The 20124-nt window shown below is 39.2% G+C and overlaps 1 protein-coding gene across 1 annotated transcript; it reads left to right on the top strand.

Annotated features, from left to right (window-relative positions):
* On the top strand, nt 1-18295 carry ticrr (TopBP1-interacting, checkpoint, and replication regulator). The gene is made up of 21 exons (XM_088006540.1): nt 1-1135; nt 2367-2595; nt 3325-3557; nt 4577-4811; nt 5888-6026; nt 6935-7053; nt 7238-7426; nt 7516-7661; nt 8404-8504; nt 8603-8693; nt 8776-8858; nt 9650-9874; nt 10044-10131; nt 11527-11599; nt 12104-12235; nt 12389-12479; nt 12569-12627; nt 12888-13156; nt 13882-15796; nt 17607-17735; nt 17814-18295. The coding sequence occupies exons 1-21, from the start codon at nt 458-460 to the stop codon at nt 17930-17932; spliced, it is 5343 nt and encodes a 1780-aa protein (XP_087862666.1). The 5' UTR covers nt 1-457; the 3' UTR covers nt 17933-18295.
* The last annotated feature ends 1829 nt before the right edge of the window (nt 18296-20124 follow it).

The raw sequence follows: 20124 nt of genomic DNA, 5'->3' as shown, positions 1-20124 counted from the left end.
AACCAATTAGATTTTGGAGGCGGAACAAATATTGAAGGCGCGCGAACGGTTAAGGACACCTATGAGGAAAATGGCGATTATGTATTTTAGGTATGCGAGTAACGTCGTGTTGACTCTCTAAGCTGTCTGGAAAGTATATTTTTTACGTGCCGGGGTGTCTGTTTTATAGCGCAGGCGTTGGGTTGTTTCAAAGAGAGCCGTCAGAACATTGGTAAAGCGTCACATCTGACTGAAGTTTGTACAGCTGTATTGTATCGTTGTTGTTTGCTAGCAGATAGCTGTTACTGTGGAAACATGAAGTTAACCAAACCGACCCACTTAAAACTAAGGTAAAGTTATTACATGAAATGAAAGAGCGGTGTATTTGAACTGCTAACCCTGTCACGGTCAACATTTGACCAAAACGTACCAAGTTTTTCATGCCGTTTTCCCATTTATTGACATTACATTTAACAGCATGGCTCTGCACAACCTAGTGTTTGTTATCGATGTTGATTATGAAGATCACGCGTCAGACCATCCACTGGAGGTTCGAAACAATTTCGTGAAACGGGGAGTATTGAATATCCTGTTGCATTTCGGCTACAAATATGGATTTGAGAAAGTGCGCTGGGGTTATACGTTTTTCCAGGCAAAAGCTGGTCGCAGTGCCAGCGTCATATCGAGAGGATCCGACTTCAAGGAGCTGCGACACAAAACATTCGAGGACTTTGAGCAAGAGCTTGATGCGAGATTCGATGTGAAGGATAAAGTGTGTCCTTCCCAACAGAAGCAACAGTCCAGCAAATCGGTTTCAGTTCAAAACGCTCTTAGGGAAACTCTGCTGGACTTCCAGTGGGACAGACCGGACATCACTTCTCCGACTAAACTTTCACTCAGACCCAGGAAGTCAAGTCGTGTTACAGGAAAGGCCGGTGTGTCTCAAGAAAGCGACTCTTCAATCAGCGGGAAGAATATGGTGTTTGTGGTCTCACGGTGTCCCCGTTCGAGGGCTCATCTCTTGGACTACCTGTCTGTCAAAGACGGCGACCTGCCAGCAGATGTGACCGAATATATCCTGCCGAAGAGTCTTAACGACATGGTTGCCCAGCAACAAGTTGTTCTGCACTGGATTGACACTCGTCCACATGTTGAGGTAAGTTCAGAGACTGAGGCGGCACAACTGAAAAGTCGACCTTTTTTTTAATACTGTTAATTCAAAGTTGTTGTTTTGTTTTTAATTAAGTCGATTAAAGATTTTTTTTAAGTCAACCAAAAATTCACATATTGTCATCAGGCACATTAACTTGAGAAAAATCTTAAATCAAGATTTAGATGCTGAAGTTTAAATTTGTGGTAGGTTTTCTCTGAATTCACACACCATCAACAGTTATAATTGTTCTCATAATAAAACTACAATTATTTCCATATTAATATCGCATTTGAAAGTAGCAGAGGAACTAGAATTATTTTTTTGTTGCAATCAACTAGCTTCCATCAAATTCTGTTTGCACTTAGGCTTCAAGGGGAAAAATACAAACAAACCAAACATACAGACCTAGGTCTGTCAAGATGAGAAGAAATTTTGCCCAACAATAAATTGTCCCAGAACTTGCTGCAATAAATCATAATATTGTTGTTTTGAGACAATTTACAAGTGATATAATAGTAATTATGGAACAATAATGCAAGGACACTTTCTCAAAGATCGATAAACTTTACATTTTATGATCATTTAAACCAGGGGTGTCCAAAGTCAGTCCTCGAGGGCCGGCTTCCTGCATGTTTTAGTTCTTTAGTTGTTACTACCTAGTGGTAGTAACAACCTCATCTGCAGGCTAATGTTCTGCTTAGGCCTTCTAATGAGCCATCATTTGATGCAGGTGTGTTAAACCAAGGAGAGAACTAAAACATGCAGGATGCCGGCCCTCGAGGACCGACTTTGGACACCCCTGATTTAAACATTGGAACTGAAAGACATTTTAAAAATCCAAAATGTATAAACAAAACAACAGAAAAAAAAACACAAAATGAATTCTGAAGTCTCTGTAGACAAAATTATGGTTCAAAAAAGGAATAGTTGAGACCAAAGCACCAGACTGAAGACTAGTTCTGTTAGAAAGAGAAACGAGAAAAACGGTAAATCAACAAAATGAAAAATAACAAGTTTGTCTTAGTGTATCATGCTATTAATTGATTTATTGTTTACTGCGACAGGCCCGTACAGACCCACTGAATAATTTAGAATATTATTGAAAAGAAACATCACCAAAGTGAAACACATTCTATAGACGCACAGATGGATGTTTTTGAACTCGTGTTTTGAGCGATAATTTCGAACCGTCCCTCTCCACTCATCTCCTGTGGAACGTTCCGTCTCGTTTCAGATCAAGGACGGCTTCGGCTCCGACAAGCTGTCTGCGGTTCTGGCCCAAGCGGGCGGCAGAGTGATTCCCCTGGTGGCTCTGTTGAACCTCTGCTCCAATCACATCTCCGACCCGAGACACAGGAGGGAATCCTCCCTGTTCAGCTCCAGCGTGGGCTTCCTGCTGTCGTCAGAGAGGCTGTACCGCCTGGCTTTTCCTGCCGCAGACGCCGTCCTACGATGGGACTACGGTTCGTGGAAAAGCAGAATGTTTTCCAGAACGTTCCAAAACATTGATAATTATTGTAACTTGAGTCATTTATCCAGATAATGTTTTTAAAAAAAAAGTTCACTTTACCTGTAAGTAGGTCTGAGAGATAAATTGACTTTAATGATTAGTTAAAGTCTGGATTTTTTTTTTCCCACCAAAGCATTCCTTGTATTCCCGGAGTTCAGAGTGATGTCAACACACACGCACACACGCACGCGCACACACACACACGCACACACACGCGCACACACACACAAACACACAAACTACCATCTTGTTCCACGAGTGTTTTTACAGCTTCTATTCATTTGGACCTTGAATTCAGGTCAATTCACAAAAGTCATGACTGAAATAAAAGCCAGTCTTTAAAAGTAGTTTATTTAATTTGTAATTTCTTTTTAAGGGAAATAAGTAAGGGAGGGAAAATAGATGTATCCCCCCTTAAGAATTTAGAGATTTTATTTTTAAGCCATATAAGTTATTAATCGTCCCAAATATAAACTGAAACAATCTTTTGTGTTGCTTCTCCAAAACATTACAAGTATGCTCCCCACGGAACACAAACGTTACCATTAAGATGACCAAACGTGTTGTAAAACACCTAAACATAATGTTTGTATATATCCATAAATAAACTTGCCGGTTTATTTCCCTTGTTTTTTTTATTTTATTTTATTTTATTTATTTTTTTTATTCTTTACTAAACTAGGAGACGATTCTCACAGCTGCCGTGTGGCGGTGGAGCCGATGTGCCGAGGCCAGCGTCTTCTGCAGGAGTCCGTAGAGGTGCACCTGAAGGGGGCGCTGCAGGGCTGGGATGCTTCGTGCCTGACTCGAACTCCCACCGAGTCGTGGCTGCTTCAGCTCCTCAGCAGCAGCTACGAGGAAGTGGCTGCCTTCCTGCCTCTCTTCACACAGCTGTCTGCTCTTTCACTTCAAATGGTGAGAGACCAGAGAGAAGCTGACATTTATACCACATGGGAGTTTTTATGGAGATGTGACACGGATGAGATTCTGCAAATACCAAGCAAAGACACAAATTCTCATGTGAAGCTTTCTTTTCCCCTAAAACACAAAGATGATGCACAACACCTCATCAATAAGCAGTGTATGGCTGCAGTTATTGATTATTTTGGTAATCAATTAATCTGCTGACAAACCGGGGGATTGCACATTCTACAGATTTTTAATTTAACCTCTTAATCCTCTCCAACCAAATATTAAAAATACATTAAAAGATGCAAATAAGCTATTTTTAAATTATAAGAAAATAAATATTTAATTACATAAATTGCAATACAATGACATTCCTATAGTGAATCTGAATTGAGTGAAGCTAAAATTAGTTTTGGCTAAAATATATTTACTGGACAAAGGTGTTTTTATCTTTAATGCAAAAATATAAATATTTTTTGCACTTTTGGTTTAATTACTGTGCTGAAATTGTATTTCTTTTCACCAACTGGTCCTTTTTTTTTGAGTCTGTATGCTCCAGTTAATTATTAATTCATTACTACAATAACTGGTGATTGTTTTAATAATCAGTTAATCACGATTAATACAATTAATTGTTTCAGCCCTGTAAGGTGGAAATCGCTACAGTGACCTGAAACACAACTACAAAATGCAGCAATGAAAGTTAAACAAGCTTTTTAAAATCCAGTCTAAACATTGTATTTGTTTTATTGATTTTTTTTTTTTTTTTTTTGTGCTTTACGTTACAGTTCTTTTTTTTTTTCTCCTCCAAGTTAGTTCTAGCGCTAGCTCAAAGCAAGGACACACCTTCTCCTTTTAATGTAGCTCTTAATAAAAAATCTGATCTGTCTTAAAAGTCGAGCTGCGTGGAGTTAAACAAACGGAATGAGAGCGTTTAACGCAGCACGACGTCTGATGTTTAAGCAAAATAGCTTTTCGCTTGGTGACTCCGATCTTTTCATTCCCTGCTTTAATTGTCTCCACAGCTCGCTGAAGTCGGCCACAGTGGGCTGTCATGTCCCGCCGTCTTCTCCCCGCTGTCCCAGTCCACAGCTCTGCTCACCGTTTTCCAGCCGATCGTCCTTCAGCACGACCAGCTGCTGAAGACGAACGTCTCCGCCCCCTCCGCCGCGGAAACCTCCGCTGACCTGCCGGAAGTGGTGAACAGCGTTCTGGGCGTGGTCTATGACATAATGAACCAGGATGGCGACGGGACTGACGGTAGGAATTAAAGCAGACTGAACCTGAAACAATTAATCGGATTAATCGATTATTCAAATAATCATCAACTAATTTAGTAATTGATTAATCAGTAACTGAAGTATACAGACTCACAAAAGGCCATTTACTTAAAGAACAACACACTCAGAGCAGTGACTAAACTAAAACTGTAAAAAAAAAATCTACATTTTGCATCTAAGATTAAAATAAGAAAACAACCTTTGTCTATAAATATGTTCTACCAGAACTCCTCAAGTCGCAGTTTTAGATTCACCCAGTTCAAATTCTATAAATAAATCTCCTATTCAGCACCTTTTGCTATCCAATTATTATTTGGTTAATTTAAAAAATAATCAAAATATCAGAATAGTAGAGAAATATTCTTTATTGTCTCATGGTGGGCAAAGTTTACGTAATCGGGACTGTGCATAATAAAATTAAAAATATAAAAAATATAGGAAAATAAGAATAAGAGACTGTACATTGAGGACAAATTTACAACATAAAACAAATACTAAGACAACACTCAGTCCCAAGTCAGACTCCACTGACAGTTTCTGTAACAGTCGTAGCACATCTGCAGAGTTCATGTGTGCGTCAAGCCTCAGTTGCAAATCATTGTGTGTGTGCATGTTTTCCTTCCACTCAACTTTCTATGAATACTCTAACCTTTTAAAAATATTGAAACTTTGAGACACTGAATTATCTGTTTTCATAATCTGTAAGTCAAAATGAAATAAAATATTTCACTCTGTGTAATGAATCTATATGAGTAACAAATGGTTTTCTGGATGACACCAGTTAGCACTTTTTTTCTGAGCTTGGGAAATTGTCAAATATTCTTTTTAAAAAGTCCTCGTTTGATTTGTAGTTATGAAAGTGTTTATAGTTTTTGCTCAATTCAGCTAACTGCAGATGTTTGTACATGTTGTGTGTTGTCTGAGAATCCATCCCTGAATAGTGTAGCAACATGTTTTTAATGCTGAGCTCAGTTCAGCATTAAAAACATGCTGAACTGTTTTTAATGTTCAGCATTAAAACAGCTGTATGTAAATTTGCTTTCGTTTCTTGTAAAGATGAGGTCCGGGACCCTCCTGCACCTGAGTGGGCCACACAGGAGCTGAGCCACAGGTCACCAATGACACACACCTTAGAGGCCTGGTTCCCACAGTCGGATCAGTCAGGAGTCGGCGCCAATTTAATGGAGTCAATAAGGTACAAAAGGAATTCTTATTTATTTGTTTGTTTATTTTGTTTTGTTCTGTTTTTTGAAGGCTGCTGCTGTCGTCGTAGGCTTTATTTTTTTTCAGTTGCTTATCTGGCAGTGGCGATGGATCATCTGCCTAAAATGAAAACTCAATCATATCACAGAGTAAAGCTACTCACACTTTGCACCAGAAATTGTGCAAAGTTACAAGACTTTGCACAATTTCTGACTTTCCCTATGCATATTTATTTAATAAGGAGACATAAAAACAGACTTTAACAGCTTTAATTTTTATGTAATGATAAAAAAAGAAAAATGTTTCTGTCATTAACAAAATATTTTTATACAGCATTTTATAAATAACCCTGCTTTACATGTTTCCTTTAACAAGAAATCTTGACCGATTTGATAACACATGATTTGAATCTGCCTTGAAGGCATTACAATCACTAGCTGACTCTCCATTCACCATATTAATGTGCAATTTGACACTTCAAAAATAAATTGAGCTGATTTTTTTTTTTTTTTACTGTATCGAAATTAGTGTATTTTGCTAAACTGCAGTACACAGGTCACATGACCAGCAGCCAGATGTTGCCACTGGTCCAAACTATGAAGACGAAGACAACAGGAAGTAGTTGGAGGATGATGTTTTTTAATGACCTATCACACAAACAAACTTGGTTACGTGTGATTTTAATTGCGTTTCTTATTTAACGGAAACACTGCTATTGCAAAATTGTGTTTTGTTTTGTTTTTTTCGACATTAGTGAAATACCGACAAAGTTTTGTGCACATTTGTAATGGAAACGCAGCTGATGTTGCACTTCATCTAGATCTGCTACCAGGTTTGGAACATGATGACATTGACATGAAGAAAGAAGAAACAAACGTTTTCTTAAATGATTGTTTGCAGATTGCTCCACGTGGTACCTGAAGAGGGATCGGCTGAGGATCTTTTTGAGGCTCAGCAGAATCTGGTCAGCGATCTGTCTGAACTGTACCAGGAGTCAGTCAGCAAAAAGGGGAAGAAACGTATGCAAGCTCCTTTTTATATATGTCATAATTCTTTCCACCTGCTACTCAAAATTCAGCTACTTTAAAATCCAAAACCATTTTTAAAGGCGATTGTTGTCCTACGTTCACCTTTTACGGATCTTTTCTCTTATTTTTTTATTTTTTTTTTTACCTCCTTTTTCTTTGGCTCCTGGCCCTGCAGGAGGTGCCCACCGTACACCGGTGAAGCAGAAGATGAAGACAATGAGTCGCTCGCTGCAGATGCTGAACGTGGCGCGGCTAAACGTGAAGGCTCAGAAGAGTCAGAGCGAGGCCGAGCCGCCGGGCGCCGACAGAGCTGGGAAGAGACGGCTAAGTGACAGGAACAAACCGGCAGCGGCGAGCGCGCTCAGTAAGTTAAACTTCTAAATAAAAGTCTGACGATGTGCTTGAATAACACATTTCATATTGATTTTTGCTGCTTTGTTTTCCATCTCTCAGGTTTTTCTAGTGAGAACGAGCTGCTGAGGCACTTGAAGGCCGGATACAACAAGACGGTAGCAGAGAGAGACTCGTCTCTCCTGACCAGCGCTCAGCAGCTTCTCAACGCCGTAAAAACATTTCTGACTGCAGAGTCAGACTGGCAGGTAACACAATGTTTTGTTTTTTTTTACCTTATAAAGATTTGTTTTTGTTGCAGTCCAGGGCTAGGCAATAAATCAATATTATTGCTCTTTTGAAGATGTCATTTTTGGAAAATCTGAGTTTATTAAGCTCATTGGATTTTTATATTTCATAGCAATGTCAGGGCGGCCATCTTGTTTTTATTTAGGTTTGGAATTCTGGTCAACTTTATGACTGAGGGTCAGGCTAAGATGTTTTTGTTTTTATTTACAAAAATAAAATCATAATTTTGCCAGAATAAAGTCATTATTTTATGAAAACTGCAACATGAAAAATAGGAATGGAATAAAAGGAGGAATATTGAGCAACTTGTGAAGTCATAGTTTAGTATAATTTAATACTTAATAGAAAAATATGGCCTTTTTGCACATCATCCTCAAATTATCATCAACATTGAAATGATTGTATCTACTTCTAAATGGACTGGCCTACTCATGTCAGATCCAGATAACTCCTCCGTCAAGGCTGTTTTTCCTCATTAAAACAACTTTTTACTCATCATTTTAAGTCATTTTTCTGGTAAAGTTGCATCAGTTCTTCTAATCTCATAACTATATTCTCGTAATTAAAGAGAAATTCTCGTAGCCTGGCTCTGATTCTCGTCGTTGATTGAAATAAAAGTCACTTTGGAGAACTTTTCCTGTCATGTTATGTTCTGTCAATGAATGTTAAGTTCATTCTATAACCACATCGTCTCCTCTGTAGGAAAAGGCGTCTCTGCTTGTGGAACAGCATCTCATGAAGACCGGCAAATCGATCCGCCAGCTGTACCCCAGCGCTGACCAAGCCGAGAGCAAAGTCAGAGAGTGAGTGATGGATTCACCTGATGAACCGATTCCTCCTCGTCTCTCTGTTCTCGTGCTGTATCTGGATCGTTTAACTCTAACTAATCAAACCGATCTAGGTGCCAACTGCAAGTGATGCTGCGGCTGGAGCTGTGCAGACGTTTTGCTTCCAAACAATCCCACTCAGACGCAGACCGGATGGTGGAGGAGGTAAAAGGGTCAACATTCCTGTCGACAGAACGCAGCTGTCTTGTGTTTTTCTCTAGTTTTAATATTTTTTGTCTTTTGTCAGGCGGCGGAAATGCTCAGAATAATCTCGTTAACCAAAGACCCGGCGTGCCTAGCAAGGTTTCTTCAGGACGAAGTCCTCCCAGGGTATGTGTGCACCTCTACAGAGATGGGAGTTCTTTATGGTGCCCCAAAAGGGTCAAGAAAATGCAAGAAAAAAAAAACGGCAACAGAAGTTATGGTAGACTTGTTAGCTTAACTTCTGTTTTAACATAGTTTCCATTGTGGCTTTTGACTGTTTCCTTGTAGCTTCTACATTTTGTTGTCCTTTCTGGGCCACCGTAGTTCTTTGGGTAGTTCATGACTTTTCTCCATTTCATTTTATTTTTTTTTATTTCATTCACTATATAATAAATATGAATAGTTTAAGTAACAACTAAAACAAATCATGTGAAAATGAACAAAAAAGAAGTGCAAACTTACTTCTGCCAGCTATTCACATAAAAATAAAGTGAGCTGTTTCGCTCAAAAGACATCAACTTACTCGGCACCATATCACGTCATCATAATTTTCAAAACTTTTTCAAATGCAGAAAGAGATTTAGATTGTTTTATCTGACTGTCAAGTTTACTCCAAACACTGACACTTTCGCTCACACTTTTTCTATAATCATGAACAGAAATAAATGCTTGAAACACATCACTTGGTTTGTCATAAAACTTTTTTTTTCATGTATAAATTTGTATATTTGGGTTTGAATTAAAATTTTTGAGTACACAGTTTGAGGTAACCTTCACCAAACCCTATTATTTGAATTTGAACCTCTTTTTGTATTTTTTTTTCCTTTAGTTTCCAACAGTCCTAAAGGAGAAGAAGCGCCATATTTAAATGCTTCCCAAGAACTAAAAACAAAAGTGTTGTTTCTCCATCCTGACAGCTTCCTGACTGCTGTTCCGAAAGTGCTTGCAGACGTCTACAACAGCCTGGGCACTCAGCTCCCTGACGCCCTGGTGGCCGTTCTGCCTGCTGACTTCTTCAGCGACGACTCTGTTGCCAAGGACAGCATCTCCCCCTCTGCCTCCTCGCCTGCCGTCTCGGCACAGAGCCTCGTCTCTAACGACGGCTTGCACGACCTGCGGAACCGTTCGGCCAACAAGAGGAGGCGGGTTTTGCAAAAAAATGCTCCAAGAAATTGGAGAAATAATGAAAGGAGTGTTGTAAAATTAACAGCGTTGCTGTTGTTTTTATTTTTTTTTATTTAAAGAAAAAACATGGTAAACCTTCAGGGTTCAATATATGTTTTATAAGTCTTTAATTTGTTTTCTGTGCAGGAGTGGAATGTTGACTCGACATCGCAGCATGACTGAATCCACACAGAGTCTTCGTCAAATACAGCTGCCCAAGAAGACCACAAGAACAGTAAGTTCCTTTTTTTTATTATTAATTAATTAATTTTTTTTATATTTCACTTTTCACACAGAGCCATCTGGATTTGGATTTTTTCCCCTTAGTAATAAACACAGGGTGTTTCCCACAGTGTATGATCAGCCTGGCGGGCCACCAGGCTTTACCTGCTCCCCCACCAGGCTGAGCATTGTTTGTTTATTGTTATAGGTTTTTAAAAAAAATATGTATATATATATATATTCCAGTAACAGTGATAGCAAAAACAGGTTAAAAATGTGTTTGGTGAAACAGTAACAACTTCAGCAACTAAAGTGACGAGTCACGGATCAAAAAAATGTGGACACTTTAATTGGGATGAAACAATTGATATTTATTTTAATTGCATTTTTCTGTGTTTGTCTTTTCTTGACTTTTTAGTTGTTGTTTAGGTGTTGTAAATATGATGTCTTCCAACAACACAGGTCATATTTTCAATTTTCCTGTCAACTTTTGAACTCAAAGACACGGTGGGCAGCTGGACCACCGGGCTTAGCAAGTTTTCTGAAACGGCTTCATTCAATAACTGCATTCTCTGTTTACTTGTGTTGTCTCTAATACCATGCCATACCAACTTTATTTATAAAGCACTTTAAAACAACCACAGCTGATACAAAGTGCTGTATATCAAAACACAACATAACAATAAAAAAAAATAAAAACTTACAGTTCAAAAACAAAAGCATACAATTTAAAACTGGATCCCGCTGGAGATGAAAGCCAAGTAAAATAGATGGGTTTTAAGACGAGCTTTAAAAGTGGACAGTGAAGGGGCCTCTCTGACCTGCAAAGGCAAGTCGTTCCATAACTTAGGACCCATGACGGAGAAAGCCCTGTCCCCTCTGAGCTTCCTTCTGGATCTCAGTACCTCCAAGAGCAGCTGATCTGCTGACCTGAGAAACCGATAAGGTATATATATGGGTGAAGAAGCTCGGAGAGGTAAGCCAGGGCAAGATTATGTAGTGATTTAAAAACGAACATAAGAATTTTAAAATGAATCCTAAAATATACAGGCAGCCAATGAAGTGAGGCCAGGACAGGGGTCACATGCTCCCTCTTTCGAGTTCCTGTCAAAAATCCTGCAGCAGCATCTGAACCAGCTGCAGACCTGAGAGCAGCGACTGACTCCCAGATAAAGTGCGTTACAGTAATCCAATAGTCAAAATATTTAATATTTAAATTGGTTTGATTTTCTGAAAAACAAAAGTGTGAGAAACATTCAAGTAATAGGAAGTGAGGAACACTTTTTTCACACCCATGCAAGTTAAAAACTGGTTGAAAACAAATGAAAGAATGAAGAGGTAATTGACATATTAATTCTCAATGACTAATCCAAGCACTTAATTCAAACATATTTTTTTTTCACCTTAGTCCAAAATGAAGATCTCCCCTGCAAAGGAGAAGCCTGCAGAAGTACAGCAACCTCAGAAACAACAAACACAAGGTATGTGTAGAAAAATTAAAGTACTGCTGTCGGGATCAGACTAGAGGTCGCAAAAAGGTTGTTTCTCACTTTATAATATGAAGAACATCCCGCGACTCATCGTTTTGTCACAAAAAAACCTGACCACCAACTACTTCCTGTCGTCGTCTTCTTTGTGGTTTGCATCAGTGGCAGTATTGGGTTGTTGATCATGTGACTTGTGATGCGAAAAAAGTGTTTGCATTGCAGTTTTGCGAAATAAACCAATTTCGATACGGCCGAAGGAAAAAAAAAGAGAAAACACAGTTTCTTTGAAATTGATGTTTCCATTATTTTCAAAATGTCGAATTGCCAAGTATGTGGTCAAAGGAAGTGCAGCTACAGGCATGGAGAGCTTAGTCGCTTGGTGCTTAAGCAGACTATTGCGTGCAGTGATACTGCGACAGTGCCAAGTTTGCAATTTGTTGTGAAGCCCTGCCTAAGTAAAGTATCAAAGCTTCTCAACATACATTTATCGGTCCACAGAGGTGACCAAAGTAAGAAGAAACCTCTTCAACCAAGAGATTGTTTCGCCTTCCACGAAAAGGAGACTACCAAGGAGCCAGTCTGTCTCTGCTGTGGAAGGACTGAAACGGAAGCGTCCTCTTGAATCTGAAGGTAAACTTGAATTTGGTCAATTGCATGAAATATGCAGTGTTTTCCATTATGTGGCTGTGCTACTTAGTATTCAGATTTCTGAGATTGAACAAAAAAAATCATATATTTTTTATTACTTAATTACTGTATTTTTTTATGCATTTTTTTTTTCAGAAAAGCACAAACTTCTCACAAAGAAGGTGTGTGAGACGCCTCTCCACAAGCAGGTGTCCAGTCGCCTCTTACAGCGGCTGAAAGCAGGGAGGTATGTTTCACTCATCCTTTTATTAGCTGAGCCTATCTGCAGCCATTTGTAAATGAGCATTATTTAGTTCAGTTAATTATTTTTCACAGGAAATCTGACCATAAAGGGGAGTGCATAGTAGAAGAGTCACCAGTAAAACCAGCCGAAGGTAATTTCAATTTATATTTATGTACATCACATAATTTATTTATGTGAATTAAGCTCTTCTCTTCAGAAAAAAAAACTTTTTTAATTCAATAATCTGGGACACAATTTGTTATATGAATGAATAAATGCAACTAAATTCAGTGTTACCTTTCTTTTTAAAGTTCATAATTTTAAGTATTTTATTTGGAAGATACGAGTTTAATACAATGTAAACATGATTTTAAACCACAAAATGTAATTTTCTTTGTGATTTTCTATCAGACCTGAGAAGGAGCCCCAGGTTAAAGAAATTCGGTAGAAGACACTCAAGCACTTTCTACTCAAGTTCTCAGCCTCGCTCCAGGAACCTGGAGAAAGCTCTTTCTTCATCTCAGCTTCCACTCAGCGACAGCAAAATCTGTAGCGTTAATGTGAGAACAGTCCAGTCTCCCTTGCGCCTTCTGTTCGGCGCAGCTGAGTCTCCCAGTGACCAGTTTGATGAAACCCGAGTCACCCAGTCTCTGTTGCCCACAGACTCCAGTGTTTTTGAGGTAATTTATCTTAATTCATACCCAAATATCTCACACTTTGAATACTTTGGCTTTTCATTATTGAAGGACTTTTTCAGAATTGAACTGAAGTAACACCCTTAAAGTCTTAAATTCACATATGTAAAGTTAAGGCCTGCACATCTCTCTCTTTTTTATGCAAGTTGACCTTCAGTACATTATTCATTTTGACTATGATAGGACTATTTAATATCGTATTTTTGATGTTTGTTTCTTTTTTTTGTTTTTGTTTTTTTCCCTGCTGGACTTTTCTGTCAAGAAAAGTTTGAGTCACACACACATTTTTCTTATGTTCTGTGACTCTTGATAGCTAAAGCTACTGCTAGCTAGCTGCTAATATTCACTTGCTAGCTAGCTAAGTGCAAATTTCTTGTCGGTTGTCTAATTTCTGTAGAGATATAGGTCTTAAATGGTCTTAAAGTCTAAAATTTAAGTTGGTGAAACCCATAAAAACAATGACTAAGATCTGAAGCCTTTAATTAAATATCTTTTTGTTTTAAGAAGCACAAATTCTGTTATGTATTAATTTTACTGTACTGTCTTTTGCAAGATCCCTGACTCGTTTCCTGTCAGAAACAAAATTCTTAGTTGAATGAAAGTAATTTTTAGTGCAAATCTGGCAGGGATATGAATCATTTGAAATCATAAGTTTTGCTGAACAACTGTCACTTTTCATCACTTATATGATGTTTTTGCTGTATGTTTAGAGTCCAAACAAAACGCAGTCAAAATCACCCAAGAGACGTGGAAGGAATTTGTCTCCTAAGATGCCCAGAACACCACAGGCCCCACTATCATCTAAAATACAAGTTTGTTCGGTTGCAGAAAGTCCTTTAGCTGATGCTTCTGGACACGGTAGTAATATGAAGACCATTCCTCTGAAATCTCCAGGCAAAGAGTCTCTCTTTGTAAATACGCCAAGTAAACAAAGTCCTGTTCAGAGTCCTTTAAAGGGCATTCTTAGGACTCCAGTCAAAGCTTCTGGATTATGTAAACTTAGCAGCCCGTTATCCAAGACTCCCAAGAAGAGTGTCACATGGTCTCCCTCTCCTCAGAAATGTACAGTGGAGGCAGAGCGTGCAACTTTTAAAGTCCCTGAGTCACCAAGTACAGCTCCTCTCAACTCTCTGAGACACATGAAGACTCCCAGCAAACTCCACAGTCCAGAACAAAGCACTAAAGCTAAAAGAGACATTTTTAAGACCCCGGATAAGATCTGCCAAGTAAGCCTGGTACGGCTGTCCGAACAAGACCTTTTGACTCCAGAAAAGATTCTGAGATCTTCGATATGTAACACAACTGAAAATGCGGCGGTTCGTCTGGAAACGACCCCTACGCCGCCCCCGGCATCCTCAACCCAACATAATTCACCTCAGCGCAAAAGCAGAACTAAAGTCAAGATTCCCAGTCCCATTCATCAAATGATCACTCGCTCCGGACGAACCCCGAGGAAAGAGCCAAACACCGAATCCCCCATTGAGGTGGCATACCCTCCGCCTGAGGGGAATAGACTTCCAAACAGTTCGTCAGAGGACCAGACTGAAACGTCTCAGTCCTCCTCTGAACCCGACTCCAGTCTCCAGACTGAATCGCAGACTTCTCACAGTAACTCCACAACCACAGATGACGACAGTTTGGACATCGTCGACGCTACGGTGGTCAAGGCTCAGTTTAATCAGGGTATAAAAATGAGCATTAGCTTCTCAAGGAAGCCTAGTGTGTCTAGTCCCGACTGTCCCGTGAGGACGGCTTCCCCTGTACCACCTCAGAACACCCCGGGGCGCAGCTATGGCTTCCGCCAAACCCCCGACCGTCTGCAGAGGGAGGCCGCCGCTCGTTTGGGGTACGGAAACGACTCCCCTCGATTCTCAACCCCCAGGGGCTTGACAAGATCCAAGAAATCCCCAGTCTCTCCAAACCCTCTGAGTTACCAAGTGGAACTGGAAATGCAGACGTCAGGACTTCCGAAACTCAAAATTAAACGGACGGATTCCATGAACGCGGATGACATCTCTTCTGAGGGTGCTTCTCAACCGGGCACAGAGAGCCCTTTGGTCGGCACTAAGCCTCTCATGGAAAGCCCCCTGACCTTAATGACCAAACACAAAGACGCTTCTTGTTGCTCGCCGTCTCTCTGCGCTCACGTCACTCCAGCCAAGTGTACTCCTGGAAAAGGCAGCAGCGTCCAGACGTACATCTGCCAGTCCTACACGCCTACGTGCCACTCTCCGGTGGCAGTAGCAGTGGCAGACATCATCCCTCTCACCCCTTCGCCGCAGAGCGTGGGCAAAGTAACCCCGGACAACCTGAACAGCTGGCCGCGCAGGAAGAGGCCTCAACTCGAGACATTTGGAGGCAAAGATCGGGTCCCAAAAGGGGAGCCGCGGCTGGAGGAGCTGCTGGAGGAGGCCGAGCTCGGAGTCGGTCGTCTGCAGGACTTTGAAGACACCGAAGAACCCTTGAGCAGCACAGCAGAAAACGAGTCGCACTCAGTGGCAGCAAAGGTGCCGCCTCTTTCTCCCAGGGAGGATTTGTACTGGATGACCAAGCTGGCTGAAGGGACAAACAGTGCTGACTCAGATGAAATCATCTGGGCGTGTGAAACTGGAAACATTAAGTCAAGTAAGCAATATCTTTAAACAGTTTGTAGAATGAATGTATGTGTTAGATATTTAAAATTGAAATATTTTTGTTTATACATTAAAACTAGACCTTTAGATTTTAGGTCTGGCAATACTTCAGACATGTATGGAGTAAGGTTGGGTGAAATGGACTTAGAATTTCATTGTGATATTGTGATAATGAAAAGAAACAAAATTATTTTATATATCAAGTCATGAGAACTTTTTTTCTTCTATATTCAAATTTTTTGATATGCACCAACATCTACCAGTTTATCTGTTTGCCCATCATCTCTCATTTATCATACCTGCGATCTGTTCGTCCATCCGTTCATCGGTTTCTTCACCATCCATCCTTCTTTCCTGTGAATGGCTTTTATAGGTTCTATGTACTAATACTGGTCAGTGCTGAAATAAATAAACTTGTACTGAAGTTGTTATATTTATACTTAAAAAAAACTCTAAAAGAAAAATTAAAATTAAATCCTGGTAGAGTTTGGAGTTTTCAAATAAAACATGAGTTTTTCTTTGCCTCAGACTGAGGTCATCCTGAGGCAAAGAAAGCCAGCTGGATCTTCCAAGATCCAGCTGTCTGCACTGGCCCCTGTCTGCAGGGGCCTGGTTGTGTGACAAAGCGTGATTGTGTGCAAAATCAGCTCCAGTGTGGTTGTTATGGTTCACCATCGCAGTAAGGCTATTTCAAGGTCGTTTGTTGAGCGAGTAGTAGCACACCGTTAGCATTGCCATCAGTATGACACGGGGCCTTCCCTCTGCGTTGGTCATTGAGAGTATAAAGCAGGTGCAGATGGTCGTAGAGCTGTGGATGTGAAAGTGGTCCGAGAGGCTCGTACTAGAGAAAGGTGTTGCTTTCAGGATCATCATGGAAAGACGTTCCTGACTTGTAGGAGTTTTTGGGGGGGAATCCAAGAAAGATATATTGAAAATATATTGATATTTTCAATATATTTTTGAAAACATCAAAGATATATGTTTTTGGTGAGTAGGAAGTGGCATAGCAGCATCACGAGTCCATTAAATCTGAGGTATGGAACTTTTATAAGAAGAAAAATTTAAGTTTCTCACAAATTTGTTAAAACTGTCACGATGTCATGACAGATTGTCTGTGGGGAAAAAAAGCTAGCTTTTCCACCTCCTCCCTGAGCTACTATTGTCATCTGATGAAGACAACAATAGTAGCTCAAAAACAACCAATCAGAGCCAGAAGGAGGGCCTTAGAATGGAGGGAGGAGGTCAAATTTATTTATTTTTCACAGATTAGCTGTCTCACAATATACTGTGCAGGACTTTTTCCAAATTCTCTGCAGCCCAGTCAGGTTCTGATATGTTCTTGTTTGTGAGGAGAGATTAATGGCCTTCATCACTTTAGGTTGGGTTTAGCAACTGCCAAAGGGACCACTGAATGAAACGAGCTAACTCGGACACCTTTACATTATACGATGTTCATTAATATGCTCTGTCATTTTGAAATCCAGTGTAAACAGAATTGAATCGATGTGGTGTTTGCACATTTCCAGTGAGTTACCTCTCTAACAAAACTGAACATTCTCTTTTAATGTACACCCTTAATTAAGAGTAAATTAAAATAATATCTTGTCAGAGCAGTGGTAAATATTAGCATTTTGATGTAACAAGGTCAGATATTACCTTGGATTTTAAGCTTTTAATATGAACATGATGACAGACATTGTGACTGTACACAGAGAAAAGCTTTGTCGTTGTTTTTGACCCGATGTTACAGTGAGGTCGAATTTCATTCATTCGCCCGCTTGTGTTTGCTCCTCTCCTGGCAGCGGGGACTCCTCCTGGTCGGAAGGGCAGAAAACCAGTGACGCCCAGCGGCATCTTGGCCCTCACTCAGTCTCCACTGCTGTTTAAGGGCAAAACGGGCTCCACCCATAAGAAAACACCAGATTTTAAAGGTAATGCTGAAACGTGCGGCGTGTCTATGCGAGCATCTTATTGCAGGTCAACTAATTTTTTTCGCCCTGATTTTCCAGACGAAGCCTCGTCAGGGAAAACGGATCGTGAGCCGGAGCGCTCTCCTTTCAGCCTCTCCCAGCCAACGAGGCGCTCTAACACGGGGAAGACCTACAGCAGGAAGAGACTGCTCCACTGAGATAAATAACATAAAAAGTTTTAGCAATCAGACCGTCTGTTCTCTGTTTTGTGCTGTGAAGCCGTGAGCCTTTTCGTGGCATGTGTGAAAAGGTCGGCTGAACTCCACCGGAAAGCTGCTTTTGTTCAATCAGAACCACTCCAGAGTTCAAAGGATGTTTAAAATTTCTCGCCGATATCGATGGGATCATATTTTCTTTCTCTCTGTTTTATAATCAAGTCAGATCCTGTTCTTATCCGATTAGTATTATTTATTAGTTTTTCTTTTTTTTAGCTATTCTTTTCAGAAAAAATGTATTCTCTGAAATTTTGTAAATATGTTAAATATTGACAAATTCTTTTATGAATAAACAGTTTTTCTTAACCTTTTGAAAGAGATTGAAAAGCAGGAAGTCCGAACCCCCGAGCAGCGACTTGCTGAAAACTGAATTGGGTTTTGTTGCGCCGTAAATGTGTTACTTTAAGAAGTTTATCAGCGCCGCGTACATCAGTGCCCATCTGGCTTCAAAGGTCAGCGCAGTGAAATCAAATACACCTTTTTTTTTGTTGTCTTTTTATATGCCACAGTGCAGCCCAGCTACATGTGAAACTCTTTTCCTTTCACTGCCTGTGATTTGACTAAACCATTCGGTTAAATTGTAGGACTCGGTACATAACAGAAATGTCTGTCATAAAGTCATAAATTCAACTAAATTGATACATTTTAAAGTTTTAAAATTTGTTAGAAATGTTGTAGTTTTTAAATTTTGAATGCTAAGATCTTTATAATTTTCTGATTTTTTTTTTTTAGTGGGAACAACTTTATTTTTTTAAATGTTGGTAATTTGTAAATCAAGTCAGCCTCTATTTTTCAGGATGTTCCTTCATCATAATGTTATGGAAAGCAGTTTTGTTTTACTCATTTTAGCACATTTGATTAATTTCATTTTGTTTTTGGTTCAGTTCAGAGAATCACCAAGATGGTCGCTCTGTTTTAATGAGTTTGTAAGCTTGCTGTGAATATTTTTTTTTTTTAGTCGTGAACTTTATGTGAACTTTGAGCAGATTTATCCTTCCATAAGGAGCTCACATACAGGATTATAGCATACTTCCTGTTATAATTCCTAATAGTGAATGCAAAACTAACTCCTACTTTCTGTGCAGGTTTAAAATACATATTAGAAAATTGGCAAAAATAGTTAATTCTTCTAGCCTTTGGGAAATGTTGATATAAATTCAGATTAAACTTCTGATCAGTTAAGAAAAAAGAGTTGTATAAAAATAAATTGTGGTCCGAAAGATCACCGCACTGTGAAATGTTGTTGGCTAATGTTGCTGCGTTTACTAGAAAGCCATTTTCAAATCGGACGATGAAGGTGAGTGCCACTAATTTCCCCTTTAAGTCCAATCAGGCGTGACGCAATGAGGAAGTTGCGGCAGTTTTATTGTATGAATGACTGGAATAACCTTGTGAAGAAAATCTTTTCAAACGATTATTTGAGCTGAATTGAGTGAGAGGGAAAATGAGCGGACTGTATTCGGACTTCAGACTGTGGTTTAGCTGAGTGCGAAGTGAACTCTCCTGTTCTGCAGCTCCGTTCATTATGGTTTAATATTCTTACCATGCACCACTTTACCTTCATCAAGTTAGCCGACAAAAAGCACAACAAACTTCCTGTTGAGACAACACTTGGAGTACGACGTTTTCATACTTTGTCCCATAAATGTTTGATACTTTGTCTATATTTGAAAATATATAGCTATAGCCTATATATATATTTATTTATATATATATATATATATATATATTTATATATATATTTATTTATTTATATATATGTATATATATATTTATTTATATATATATATTTATATATATATATATATATACACACACACACACAGAAGGAGAGCACTTCTGTTTTGTTCTATCCTCAAGTAGAAAATTAAAGGGCAATTTCACTTTTTTCCTTAAAAAATATGGCCGAATATAATCAATCGGCATAAAAATAGTTTTTGCAATGAAATGGTATTGAATTTTTTTTAATTACGTTGTAATATATATTTTTATAAATTGCATACAGGCAAGTCTGTTTTGCAGAAAGGTGTTTCATCAAGAGTGCATTAAAGAAAATCAAAGGCATGCTGCATTTCTATACAGTATATCGAAATTTTAATCTACAATTTTTTGTAACAATATGGCACAGAAAGTCC

This window comes from Poecilia mexicana, unplaced genomic scaffold (genome assembly GCF_051168715.1).
Source record: "Poecilia mexicana isolate PSO_F unplaced genomic scaffold, ASM5116871v1 scaffold_6, whole genome shotgun sequence".
In the NCBI taxonomy this organism is placed as follows: domain Eukaryota; kingdom Metazoa; phylum Chordata; class Actinopteri; order Cyprinodontiformes; family Poeciliidae; genus Poecilia; species Poecilia mexicana.
Note: the sequence above shows the minus strand (reverse complement) of the source record. Positions and strands in the feature narration are given on the sequence as shown.

Bases quoted from the DNA above. Each gene is read 5' to 3' on its own strand.
- ticrr (XM_088006540.1), top strand. From the start codon at position 458: ATGGCTCTGCACAACCTAGTGTTTGTTATCGATGTTGATTATGAAGAT. The intron at 1,136-2,366 runs GTAAGTTCAGAG...GTCTCGTTTCAG, and splicing joins ACACTCGTCCACATGTTGAG to ATCAAGGACGGCTTCGGCTC. The intron at 8,694-8,775 runs GTAAAAGGGTCA...GTCTTTTGTCAG, and splicing joins CAGACCGGATGGTGGAGGAG to GCGGCGGAAATGCTCAGAAT.